Source organism: Callorhinus ursinus, unplaced genomic scaffold (genome assembly GCF_003265705.2).
Source record: "Callorhinus ursinus isolate GAN/ISIS: 27379988/994484 unplaced genomic scaffold, GSC_fseal_2.0 scaffold12, whole genome shotgun sequence".
Taxonomy (NCBI): domain Eukaryota; kingdom Metazoa; phylum Chordata; class Mammalia; order Carnivora; family Otariidae; genus Callorhinus; species Callorhinus ursinus.
Window position 1 is genome coordinate 2716119 of NW_027397074.1, and position 14562 is coordinate 2730680.

General features: G+C 35.0%; 1 protein-coding gene across 1 annotated transcript in view; it reads left to right on the forward strand.

Moving 5' to 3' along the window:
• NAMPT (nicotinamide phosphoribosyltransferase) overlaps nt 1-14562 on the forward strand; it is a 37892-nt gene that overhangs the window by 12234 nt on the left and 11096 nt on the right. Inside the window, exons 2-6 of the mRNA XM_025872714.2 lie at nt 3308-3464; nt 4907-5010; nt 7099-7227; nt 10171-10329; nt 11113-11249. Of these exons, the coding sequence (XP_025728499.1) occupies nt 3308-3464; nt 4907-5010; nt 7099-7227; nt 10171-10329; nt 11113-11249 (686 nt within the window). The remainder of the gene's footprint in view (nt 1-3307; nt 3465-4906; nt 5011-7098; nt 7228-10170; nt 10330-11112; nt 11250-14562) is intronic.

Sequence of the window (14562 nt, forward strand, 5' to 3'; positions counted from 1 at the left end):
GGCTTCCTCTTGCACTTGATGTAATATTCAAGCTCCATGTGGTAACATACAAGCCTTTACACGATCTTATCCCTGCATCTCTCTGTGACCTTAGCATGTACTCCTTCCTCCTCCTCCTCCTCCCCACTCTCCAAGCACCAACCACACTGGCACTGTGTTCTGTCCCTTAAGTCAATGTATTTCCTACCTCCTTGTAGTTTAGGTCCTGTCACATATCACCATCTCAGAGAAGCCTTCCTGGCCCCCTCTTTACAGCAGTCTATCAGGCCCCCCCAGCCCTTCATTTTCTTTTAAATTTTCAAACCTACATCTAGATCTGAAATTATTTTGTTGATTTATATGTTATTCTCTGACCTTCCAACCCTCATTAGCCCTTTTAGAATAAAAACCACCGTAGTATTTCCCCATCCTCAGTACCTGAAACAGTGCCTGATACATAGTGGACACACAGTATATATTTGTGAATAAACTATTTTCAAAATAACAATTTATTAATTTGATTTTTGCTGTATCATCTCATTTTCTAGTGAAGGTTCCAAGTGGTTCAGCAGAAAGCAAAATGAAGAGGGTAGTAAACCTAGCAAAACTGGAACCATTACAAATCTTCTATTGGCTGTATTCTTAGAATAGTACTTACTAAAAAGCTCTGTTTTTTTTTTTAAAGATTTTATTTATTTATTCGAGAGAGAGAGAATGAGAGATAGCACGAGAGGGAAGAGGGTCAGAGGGAGAAGCAGACTCCCTGCTGAGCAGGGAGCCTGATGTGGGACTCGATCCCGGGACTCCAGGATCATGACCTGAGCCGAAGGCAGTCACTTAACCAACTGAGCCACCCAGGCGCCCTAAAAAGCTCTGTTTAAAAATTTTTTTTCCCATTAAAACAGTGGTATAAGCCAATATAAAATAGATCCAAACATACTATTTGATTCTTTAAATATATTGGGTGTTTATTGGTAGGTGGTTAATTGCCTGAGAATAAGCTTCTTCAGCTAAATTCTAGAACAGTTCTTGAAAGTTCTCCAAAGAAGATTTTAGAAGTCACACTTCATTTCTAATTAAGCAGCCTAGACAATTTTCTGTTTTTAATAACATTTATTTTCAGAGGAGGCATTCTGAATATTTATGCAAAGGTTTTATGTATATAATTAAAGAATACAGCAGAAGTAAAGCTTTAAAATTATAAATATATTCAGTCATTGTCCAGAACTGGAACCATATTTGTATGATCGAGAAGTTTTAGTATACTTTTAGACCAAAGTGGAGTTAAATAGTTTAGGAACATTTCCATTCAGCATTTGACTGCTTGGTCTACTCAGAAGATGAAAATAATTGATTTGTCTTCTCATACTTTTAAATTTGACATAGAAAAAGTAAATTTATAAAGATGCACCCTTAAGTATCTGAACTGCAAAAAGGTCAAACTACTGAGAGTCACAGCTATGAATCTGACTTCTGTAAACTTGCATAATGTGATCCCGACCTTTGATTTTACTTCATCATAGTTGACTTTTCTTCTCCCTCACTACTTATTCCCACTAAAGGAGTTGGAGTTATTTAGATTGTAAACTGGACATTTTCATTTTTATATACATCTTGGATATGTTTTTAGGCAGTGTTACCTTTTTCTAATCATTTCTTAAGTAGCTGAAATAGTGATTTATTACTGGGGTATCATTCATATACATTTTATGTTGTCTTTGCATTTTGGTGAATTGGTTCATAGATTTAACTGCTCTGGGTTTTAACTGTTTTACTGAGCTACTACTTCAGCTTACAGCAGTATCAATCCCTAGGTTCTAACCTAAAAAACAAAAAATCCAAACCAACCCCTGGTGTCTACCTCCAGGTTTCAGATTCTTCTCGCAGGTTGCCTTCAAGCAGCATAAGTGTGCTGTTTTCATAGAGTTGCAAGTTGCTTCTTGTGGAGAAGAAAGATTTATTAAACATTTGTGATTTTTTTTTTTTTTGCTCTCTATATATATTTATCTTAGAATTTTTGTGCTAAGCTACAAAGATTTTTTTAGGTTAAAGCCAAATTTTACTTTGATTAAGATTGTGCATCCAAACAAGAAAAAGCATTGGTTTCTCTAAACTTAGGATCCGAGCTAAATAGGAAGAATGGTTCATGTTCACAGGGGTCATCCATGGAACTTGTTCTGCAGTGATCATTCCACCATCACCTGCTTGACTGCCCTCTACCTTAAGCTTTAAGGCATTTTCATTCCTACTGTTTCAACAGAGCGCATACATATTATACTTCCACTTACTTTCTTTTTTTTTTTTTTTTTTTTAAAGATTTTATTTATTTATTTGAGAGAGAGAATGAGGTAGAGAGAGAGCACGAGAGGGAAGAAGGTCAGAGGGAGAAGCAGACTCCCTGCTGAGCAGGGAGCCCGATGTGGGACTCGATCCCGGGACTCCAGGATCATGACCTGAGCCGAAGGCAGTCGCTTAACCAACTGAGCCACCCAGGCGCCCTTCCACTTACTTTCTATTGGTAAAATGTTTTAACCACATTAAAATATAAGAAAATTCAAATTAAAATGAACTCACTTTTTTCTTAAAACAAAGACGTATTAACTTTCAACAGTAACTCTAATCCAAATTCATGGAAGAGAAATAATACTTCTTCATGTTTTTAAACTCCTAAGGATTTGATGTTGCATTGCACAGGCATTTATTTCCAATTCAGAGGAAATTTGAGAAAAAGTAATATAAAACAGGATTTTTTTTTTTACTGCTGCTGCTGCATTCATCCAGGTTTTCATAGTGTTAACTATGAAGACGGGAAGGAGTCATTCTCACTACCTCACTATATAGATGCAGTAGAGTCATGGGAAGTCGTTGACTATTGACTTATCAAACATAGCACATTTGGGTAGTAACAGTACCAAATTCTGCTTCCAGTTCATTTTTTATATCATGGGGTATGCCCCCCCGCCCCCAGGCAGCTACATCTCTCTTTCCCTGAAGGAAGATCATTCCCCAAGACCAAATGAAATACCTTTCTTCGAACTTTGATTTCAAGTATCCGTCCATCCCCTTAGAGGCTTCATACTTCCTTAAGTTCAGTTTATTTGTTTATAAAATTTAATACTCTCATGTGGTTTTGAAATTAAAAGACTGAACTATTAAAGAAGTATCCTAAGTATGATGCTTATTTTTGTATTCTTTACAGCTAGGAAAAGAAGCTGATCAGTAGCAAATAAGTGTAGTTTCTCTGGTTTTAGATAATTTCAAGCCTTTTCTGTCATGATTTATATTCTATTCTAATGTTCTCTAACTCAAGTATTTCTCTTTCCTTTAGGTTACTCACTATAAACAGTACCCACCCAATACAAGCAAAGTTTATTCCTACTTTGAATGCCGTGAAAAGAAGACAGAAAACTCCAAGATAAAGAAGGTGAAATACGAGGAAACAGTATTTTATGGGTTGCAGTACATTCTTAATAAGTACTTAAAAGGTATTATTTTTCCTAGTACGTTTAAAACACTGCTTTTATGTAACACTTCATAATTTTTCTCCTATATTGTTATATTCTATGATTTGAAATAACTCCTTCAATAGTTTAATTTTGATATTTACTTAACTACTTTGACTATTTTAGGGGTTATTTTGGAATTGTAAAAAATCTGTTAATTTGAATGCATTAAATCTTATAATTTGGTGTATGTGCTTATTGTTCTAAATATGAGAAAGATTTTCTGAAACTAGTAAGTTTGGGAATAAGTTTAGAAAAGTCAATTTTCTGAGGCTAATCTGGTATCTTAATAGATTTAAGTCATTAATTCACATGAAGGATTCATTATTCATCTGGGAATTCATTTTGAATTATGGTAGCAATTAGAATATTTTTGTCAGTCTGTTTTATCTTAAAACCCTATTTTTCAGAACTGCCTGACACCGTGGCCTTAGTCTCAAATGCATTTTAAAATGGAAAAAAAAAAACAAAATAATTTCTGTGCTTTTGTATTTGAAAGTCCATATCTAGTTTGTTTTATAATAGTATTTCTAGGGCGAAAACAGTTCACAAAGGTTTTATACATTTTGGAAAATTTCATCTCTGAAACCTTTTCAAATAAAAATCTCAAATGAAGACAGATTAAGTTGAATTTTACACAGATAATAACCTTTTTCCATAATCTTGGCAGTTTTAAGATCAGACAGTTCAGATATGTTATACCATTGAAAACCTACTTGAGTATCCAAAGTACTTTGCAGTAGGACTTCCCAAGATATTTTAAATGAGTTTACTAGTGACATTATATAGAGAAATCACTAAGGATTGATGTCATACTTCAGTTCTACAGCTTAAAGACTTTATAAAATATTATTTATAATTAATTATAGCTAAAATTTATGAATTGCCTATTATAGGCCAGCATTATGCTAAGTATATGTCTTAACTCACTTAGTCCTCACAGTCATCCTGTAAGTAGGTGCTCTACTATTATCCTCATTTTACAGCTAAAGATAACTAAAAGTATATTTGAGGAACAAAAACTTAGTCCTTGTGAAAATTATTGGATTATGAGCCCTAAAGACACCCTTTATGAATAAAGTAAAAAGGTTCACCTGGAAAATTATCTATAATTTGAAGAGTATATATATTAATAGTGATAGAAAAAATATCATCTTAGAAGTTGACTTATTACTGTGATTTAAAAAACAATTTCTGCCTATCTGCTTTTCAAATATGAACTTATCACACATCCTTAGGGTGAGTGAGCAGAGGGGCAAATTCCTTTTTGGCTGTGCTGTTGACGCTGGGTGATCATTTAACTTCTCAGTTCTTGGTTTTTTATCCATAGAATGGTGAAATACCTAGAAAGATTAGTCCTACAGCAACTCAGCAATTTATAGAATGACTTTAGAAATGTTAACAGGAGAAATTTGTGTTTTCAGGCAAAGTAGTGACCAAAGAGAAGATCCAGGAAGCCAAAGAGGTGTATAGAGAGCATTTCCAGGATGATGTCTTTAATGAGAAGGGATGGAACTACATTCTTGAGGTAAAAAATGGTTTTCACGTTTGGCTCTACTTTGGTTTTGCTTTTAGTTCAAAATTTCTTAAAAGGAATTTGAATAGAAGACTATAATTACGACTTTTTTTTCTGTCTGTGACCCAAATATAATGGCTATTTTAGATATTCTTGTGAAAAGTTAAGGGTAATAACATTTAAATTTTTTCTATAGCAGGTCTCAATAATTGATTATAATATAAATTATAATTTAAATCACTAGCATTTTTCAGAAAGGAGATTTAATCTTTTTTTTGAAAATGTACCATAATTAAGAAAGGGCATGGTTATTTGGCAGTTTTAAAATTTAGGTCTTTTTTCTTGGCTATAGATTATTTAAGGGAATAGATGCAGTGAGTCTATCACTATACAATAATTCTAGGAAATTTCCCTGACTGAATCATTGGAATGGTTCTGTGTTGATCCATAAAGTCGATTTTTATTCTTTGTTGTTCTGATTGATTACTTAAGTCCCATAATATTCATACCTAGCATGTTTGGATCGATTACTTAAACTTTTGAGCATCCAGAGACCTGGGAATTGAGTTATAAGAGTTGAATGTCCTCTGATGGTGGTCTTTACTACAAAGATAGATTGGCAATGGGATCTTTTGGTATCTTGCCATGTAAAGTGTTCATTTATGTCTTAAAAACAAATGTCTTTTCCACTGTATACTATCAAACACAAAATAATTAGAAATACTTTAACTTTCAGGCCTATATTGTAAGACTGAGTTTTACTATTTTTTACTTAAGGGTCTTTGAAGAAGTCCAGTAAGCACTCTGTGCTATACTTTCCCTATATCTTAAGAAAGATCAGTAAAATCTATCAGCTAACTCCTGCACTTACCCCATTTGGTTTGTTGAGGAGAGAACAGTAATAGGTGTTAAGCTTATTAATATAATTCCCAGTAGCCAGGGTGATAAATCTTTTGATTTTATGTTCAGAGAATTTTAGGGATCTAATCTAGTCTTATCTAACCCTGTTGTAAGAATAGTCTGAGACCTAGAGATGTTAAATGACTTGCCCAGAGTCCAAGTCAGCATTTTTGAGTCCACGCTAGGATTTCTAAGGCAGTGTTCTTTCTGCTCTATCATGAGGCCTTCCAGTGCTTCTCATTAAACAGATTTTTCTTTTATTTAGTTACCTGTCCCAAATCACAAAAAACCTACTAGGATTTCTGAAATAATTTGCCTTCCTAGCCAACATTTAGCCACAGCTTTTACCTTTAAAAGAAGAGAGGCATAATTAAATGTCCGAAAACATACTCTGTAGCAAATATGTTTCAGGCTAATTTTGGAGAGAACTGTTGCACTTGGATATTGATTGCCAAAGCTTTAGAAAGTACACTTAATGATTGGCCTTTCTATTCCTAAAGTGGTTTCGGTCTACTGCCAGAATAAAGAGAAAACCTATTTAAGATTATCCTACTGGCAGGGATCTCTCTCTCTTTTCTTTTTTTTTTCTTTTTCAAGATTTATTTATTTGAGAGTGAGAGACAGATAGAGAGAGCACAAGCAGGGAAGAGAGGGAGAAGTAGGCTCCCCGCTGAGCAGGGAGTCGGATGTGGGGCTCGATCCCAGGACCTGAGCCGAAGGCAAGACACTTAAGCCAAATGAGCCACCCAGGCACCGTCTCTTTTGTTTGTTGTTATTTTTTGTTACTCATAGCAGTCCCTTGTCTTTTAGCCTTTAGCTTTTCTTTTATGAAAATGACTACTGAGAAGAAAGATAGTGTTCTTGGAATATTTTTGGAATATGTTGGAATAAACTTTTTTTGAAAGAAGGGGAAAAAACATTTCTTTAGATGAGTTTGAGATTATCTTCTAGTGAGAAATGTTCTTAGGCGAAGTACTCTGATAACATAAAATTTAAAAAATAGTATCAGTGCCTAAACTGTTACTCATTTTAGCTAATTTTATTTCAAGAGAATAAGGATATTCTAGCAATATAGTAACATGTACAATTGCAGTTTCTGTGACAGTAAGATTAGCTTCTGTAAAATATAAAGAACTTTATTAAAACAAGTAACTGCATATCATCTGTTGAATGAATAAATTCATTATTGTCTGTTACCAGAAATATGATGGGCATCTTCCAATAGAAATAAAAGCTGTTCCTGAGGGCTATGTCATTCCCCGAGGAAATGTTCTCTTCACAGTGGAAAACACAGATCCAGAGTGTTACTGGCTTACAAATTGGATTGAGGTGAATTGTTGTATTTTAATTACTATTTAACATCAACTGAAGGTATAAAAACCATTCAACTGGGATTCTAGTTTTAAAATTGCTACTAATAAAGCTGTATAATCTCCTACAATTTGCTAAACCTTTCCAGGCTTCATTTTCCTCATTTATAAAGTGACAGTTGGATTAAATAATCTTTGTTTCCCTCCAGTGAAATGTAATGTTCTGAAACTTTATCTAAGTGAAATTATTAAGAACTGTTACTGTTAAAGCTCTGTTGGCTTCCATCTTGTTTGTTGCAATCCTAAGTGCATATTATCATAGAGAAAACTGAGAAAAGTAGCACAGGTTTATTTTTAGTAACTTAAGATCTTTTGTGGATATTCTGTTCTAATTATACTAAAGGAATTTTGTTCAGATTTTTAATAACAGCTTTCTTCATTATCTAATCAGTTTAGAGCCTACACTTTACCACCTGATATTTTTCATCTAAACAACACTCAAGACTTGCTGATCTTTTTAATTTCTAAGCCCAAAAAGGAGGATAACACTAGAGATTCTGAGTTTATACCACAAGGTTCTTTGTTTTCTGTTCATCTGTCTAAGCAGTCCTGTTTTCATATGCTCATAGTTTTGACATTAATAATCTACTTAGCTTCTCAACGGCTTAATTTAGATTTTCTCTACTAGAGGAAATACCCTAGAAAGTGACTATAGAAATACCACCTTACTATATGAGAGGTGTTTACCCAGTGCTTAGAACTAATTCATTATCTTAGTAGTTTATTGATTAAACTAATTTGTTATATTATAAAATCATACATTTGAGGTTATTTATAAGGACTGGAAAATTTAGAAGAATTAAGAGGTCTAAGAATATGTTTGAAATACATTGTCTAAGTTGACAGAAAATTTAAAACTGTCTTAATTAGACTCTTTGTGGGACATCAACTTACAGGAGGCTAATAGGCCCAGAAAAAATGTCCAATTACCCAAAATAAAAACTTAAAATAGTTCACTGCTTTGTACTGGGAAATACTAGATTTTAAGAGGATGGTATTATAAAAACACAAGAGGAAGAGTTATCCATCTATCCTTTTACCTTCAATGCCAAAAGATCCCAAACAGGTAAATCTTATTTTGAAAATCATCATCTATGGGTAACCTTTTTCACTTTTTTTTTTTTTAATTTTCTGATTGAGGGTTTAGTCAGTAAGTACTTGTCCCTTGTGTCTAATTGAACTTCCATAAAGCAGATATTTATGGACATAGAGATCTAATTCCCAGCTCACCTTGTTTCATGTATGTTTTTATCTTCTTCAGAAAGTGGAAAAAAAAAAAAAACAACAACAAAAAACCCCTGTTGTAATAATCATTATTATTTTGGTGTATTTCACTAAACAACCATAAAGTTAAAAATATTATATATAGAAATCTTAGAGCAGTGGTTTGTTAGCAGATAAATACCATTTTTAATTTAAAAATGACCAAATGTAAAATCCAACATGAGACTGTTCGCTTTTGAAGGGAAAAAACATTACATAGTTCCTTGTTTTTATTTGCTTAGAACGTGAAACAGAACTTCCATCAAATTTGCTTTCTATTTTATAATAATTTCAGTCCTTGCTAGCTATTTTTATCTAAGCCACAACAGTTTATGGTCTGACACAATCCCTGTTCTGGTTTCTATTATAGATCCTATGTTTTATAAAAAACTGTGTTTACTTTAAATACCAAATCTCCAGAAGAGGCTTCTTCACAGTAACTTTGCATCCTTTGTGGGTTTCTGTTGCAAGGTTAGGAGGAGGTTTACCCTAATCTTACCAGCCCCCCAGCCCAGGCTTACCACCTGGTAAATGAAATCTGATACCAATCCAACAAACTTGTTACTTACAAAGATGTTGTTCAGGCAGTCCTTGATTTAAAACATTTTAAAAAGCACTAAACAGTATTCCTTCCAAAGACCTTTCCCAGTGTATGTTCAAAGTTACTGCTAATATTCTTTGCTATTCACCATACACTGAATTTTAAAACCCACTAAAAATATTGAATTGCTTTACCAAGATCAATATTAGTGCTAGAAGAAACCTTAGTTCTCAAATCAGATTTCAGAACGTGTTTAGAAGAGCCCAAGGTTCTGCAGAGATGTCTCAGACTTACAAAGGGGCTGAGGAATGAACACATTGGGCTAAACATAACCATCTCTTCCAACCAAAAAGCAAACCAAACCTTTTTGCTGTTAAAAAGAATTATAAAATAGACAGTGACCTCACGGTTTTACAGCATATGCAGAAATGTTTCATGTAGCTTCCTTAAAATGACTTGATAAAAGCCAAGGACGTAAAGCATAACTCAGTGAATAGAATTCTCTAGTGCTAAGTGAAAGCATCTCCAAACTAAAGAACCTACTGGTAATCACAATAGATCTAAGGAAAAATTAGATCCAAGACTATGTAGAGAAGTAAATGATACCCATACTATTCAAAGTGTATTCCCATGCTGGTCCATAAACTATTTGATGCAAGCCCATGTTAAATACAGAAATTGAGGATAACCAAACTTATTTAGAAACTTTCATGGTAATTGCCTCAACACCTAAGTGTGAGTGTATTTTATAAAACTATTTGTCCATGACAGATTGAAAATGTAAAAAAAATCAGTCCTTTATCACAGTCTTTCTAAATATTATTTGCTTCGTTGGCACTTTGGATAGAAACTAGGTAATTTGATGTTCTCTACTATTAAGGTTCTGCTGTGCTTATCCTTTGTGTTGCTGATTTGAGAGCTAAGCTATTCACTATATCTAGAATGCACAAGATGGGCATCTTGCTATACAGTTCAAATGTCTAACTGGTATTTCTAGTAGTATGGAGGTCTAGGACATCCCTCCAGAGAAAGGGATGTTCCACAGAAAGAACTCAATAGTTTATATTCTAATAATTGTGACTAATTTTATCACTACAGACTATTCTTGTTCAGTCCTGGTATCCAATCACAGTGGCCACAAATTCTAGAGAGCAGAAGAAAATATTGGCCAAATATTTGCTGGAGACATCTGGTAACTTAGATGGTCTGGAATACAAGTTACATGATTTTGGCTACAGAGGAGTTTCTTCCCAAGAGGTAAGAAACTGAAATGAACTTCATTTAATAGAACGTGGTTTGGTTTGTTGGTTAGATTACCGTTATAAATTTGGGGGAAGTTACTGATACTGATCTTGGTTCTGAGTAGGCTACATTTTAAAAATTCCAGACATTCGGTCAATATATATATTAAGTACCTACTATGTGTTAGCCTCTGTTCAGAGTACGTGGCAAATGTCCCTATCGTTTATATATTGGATGGATGGACAGACATATAATGTTATATATTATAATAAATTTAGCAGGTGTCAGATAATGTTCTATAAAAAGGCACAAGACAGAGTAAGGGAAAAGAGGCTGGTGGGAAATGGGGGTGGGTCACTATTCAGTAGGTCTCTTGCAGGAGGTAACGGTTGACTCCTTAAAGATTTAGGAAAACTGGATCTTTGTCATAGGAAGTGTTATCTCTGATAATAGTTAAATGTCCAAGAACAGCTGAAGACGGGGCACCTGGGTGGCTCAGTCGTTAAGCGTCTGCCTTCGGCTCAGCCTGGGATCGAGCCCCGCATCGGGCTCCCTGCTCCGCGGGAAGCCTGCTTCTCCCTCTCCCACTCCCCCTGCTTGTGTTCCCTCTCTCGCTGTCTCTGACAAATAAAATCTTTTATTTTTTTTTATTTTTTTATTTTTTTTTACAAATAAAATCTTTTAAAAAAAATTAAAAAAAAGAATAGTTGAAGACAATTCCTTTGAGAGATACACTTTATACCTCAAAGCATGGGTCTTTTTCTTTTGTTGGATTTTGGTTTGTGGTTTATTTTCCAGACTGCTGGCATAGGAGCGTCTGCTCATTTGGTTAACTTCAAAGGAACAGATACAGTAGCAGGAATTGCTTTTGTTAAAAAATACTATGGAACGAAAGATCCTGTTCCAGGCTATTCTGTTCCAGCAGCAGAACACAGGTACGATTCTGTTTTCATCCTCCTATTTATCTAAACATTTGTTTTCTAAAATGACTTTTTTCACTCTTGTATTGGTGATTCAGTGATGTTTTGCTTAATTACAAACCAGGGACTACAGTAAATCTTCACAAATGTAAGCAATACAAATTCAGTATTTATAGTAGGTATTGAAAGATTAGTATCAGAGAGAACTTGGAACCATCCTAATAAAAACTGCTGAAGAGCCTTCTTTTGACTCTTTCATTGCCATGTAAGTTTTAAGAACTTTTAAGAACTGCTCTATTACCACATGCAGATATGTTTTATTTGTTAAATCTAGGAGCACTCCCTGTAAAACTTGGTCACTTTTTCTTATTTCCTGCTTTCTGCATGCCCTACAAGTTGTCACCTGGACCCAGTACCCTCTATTGTAGAAGAGCAAGGCCCTTTGCTTCCTTATCGGCTCTGGCTAAGCCAGCTTAAGTTAAATGAGAAGGCAGTTACAGTCTCGAGTGCAACTGCTCTGCTTCGACAATTAACTTTATTCAAAGTCAGTGGAGCTTTTACAGTATATGCCAGACCTAGTTTCTGGTTCTTAATAACCAAAATTATTTACTGTAATCGGTTTGGGGAGGTTTATTAAGTTCTATTCATACTTGGATATCGCAGGGTGCTAAAACCAGCAGTGAGTTTTAGAATAAAGCTGAGGTTTTATCCAAGGCAATCTACTGGGTGCTATAAGGGATAGAAAGATACAAGAAATGGACCCTATCTTCAGTACAAAAATAATATACTAGTAACATTCTGCTCTGTTGATGAAGTACTTTTAAAGAAGTTAAAGTGCTCTAGTGGTACAAGGGAAGGAAAGGAAAGATGTTACCCCACTGGCAGGATCAGGAAGGCTTTTTGTAGAGATGGTTATGTGAAATCATCACTTCTTGAATAAATAGCAAAATTTAATGGCAGACATGAGAGATCGATCATTCTCGGAGTAAATCTTTATTGCATGCCTACCACAGGTCAAGTATTGTCCTCAGCAAGAGTGAAAGAGGAGAGTGAATGTGTTTAGGGGATACGGGCTGAAACATAAGAGAGATTTTGTTGGGAACATAGGGGTAGACCCAAGACAGGTTAGTAAAGGTCCTCAAATTCATTTGACATTGAATGTTAACTGCACATCATGCTAGGTTAATCTAATTACTTTTTCAAATGAGAGTGAGCATTGACGTTTTGAGCATAAGCAGCTTTGTCATCAGAGAAATATTTTAGGAAGATTGTTTTGATAGTAGGCTATCCTATAACTTGACAGAAACAAGAAGTTAGGAGGCTGAGTAGGAAGCTGTTGCAACAGTTTGGAGATGACAAGATGCAGAACCCAGTGGTTCAGTGAATGGCAAGAAGTGGCTAAACAGCAGTGGCTTGGGAGATGAAATTGCTAAAACTTGATGATTAGGCTGGGGCTGGTAGAGGGTAGATTCTGCATTCATGGGCACTGCTGTATCAGTAGGGCCTTGTTGAATACTCTCACGGTCAAGACTCATGAAAGTGGGAACACAGGAATGTCATCAACAGATGAAGGTTCTAGGATTACAGTATTTTTATTTTGGACTTAGATGTATGTCCATCTTCTAAAAACTTAAGTAGTATCTGCAGGCACCTGGATGGCTCAGTGTGTTGAGCAGCGGGCTCTTCACTTTGGCTCAGGTTATGATCTCAGGGTCCTGCGTCAGGTTGCACGCTCAGCAGGAAGTCTGCTTGTCCCTCTCCCTCTGCTCCTCCCCCCATCCATGTTCTCTAAGAAGTAAATAAATCTTAAAAAAAAAAAATAGTATCCTTATATTAGACTCTTCACTGATGGTTTTGTTTTCACAGTAGTAACATCACGAGTATGATACTGTAAATCTGAGAATAAAGACATATTTTCTCAGGGTTTTCATGTTAAAACAGAGTGAAATCCATTTTAAAGTCTCATAATATTTGCTACACTTGTCAGTTTGACTCTATAAGAATATTTCAGATGTTCTTAAATAGAACAATCTTTTAAACAATAGCATGGTATAGTGAAAGGAGCTTTGGACTGAAAGCTGGGAAATCCGAGTGACCCAATGAACCCTACAGCTGACAGTCTAGGTGGCCTTGAGCAGTTTGTCCATCCAGCCAAACAAAAGGAGGAGCTAAAATTCCAGGTCTCCAACATCAGAAGGTCATTAAGGATAAATGAGCTAACATCTAAATAACTTCAGGATAGAACTCGAAAAGAGCATTGCCATTATTGTTACAAATATTTTAAGGAATATACGAATCTGGACTTAAAAACATATGCTGTTATTGTTTATTTTAACAGGACTTTTCTGTTTTCTTCCCAATGTACTACCAGTTCACAAACTTAGATTCTTATTTTGCCCTATTCATATAATGGTTATTCTGAGATTGTACAAAAGCAAAGCCATGCTTTCTTATAGCCAGTAATAACACATTTTTTAAAAAAACCCACTGAACCCAAGGATGTGGGGAGAGTTTGGTTGACCAAAAAATTTAAGAGAGATGTATTAGTCTATTTAATGTGGAACCCAATTTAAAATTGTACATCATGTGGTTAATAAAATGCTACTTTTTTGAGCTTATGTAAAACTGCCTTGTTAAACTATATAAGTAAAACAAAAATAAATAGAACATGGAAGAGGAAAAAAAATATGCTATTATATAATCTTTCCCTCAAACTTTGGAAAGATAATTTGATTTGATGCTGGAAATTGGAATATGGCATTAGTAGAATTCATTGAACAAATATTTATGAGCTCCATATACCTAATACTATTATCAGAAGAATAGGTGTTACAATTGGATTATGTAGAGGGCGCTGTAGGAAATGTCTCCACAGTGATCCATATAATAATCATCTTCCTACCTAACAAGTAGATCTGGAGTCCAGAAGAAAAACCTGGACTCTTAAGGTACAGATTTTGGAAACCCTTACCACAAGGGAATTTTGAGTGTTTTTCACAAAGGGATGTGGATGAAGGAAAGCATGCACTGGGTCAGAGCCTATGGTTAGATTGAAGAAGAACACAGCCTCTGAGGGAGACTAAAGAGGAACCACAGAAACAGGAAAAAAACAAATAAAAATGGGGGCGAGGTCACTGAAGTCATGAGAAAGAAAGCTTCAGGGAAGTTCAAGTACCAAAGAGAAAGCAAGTAAAAGACTAAAATGAACAATGAAGTGCGGTCGGTGATACAAAGAGCAGAGTTAGGTGGCTGTACTGATACAGCGCTGGGAAAACATCCTGTGTAGGCGACGAGCTTTCCCTGCGTGAGTTCATGCTTACATTGCAAA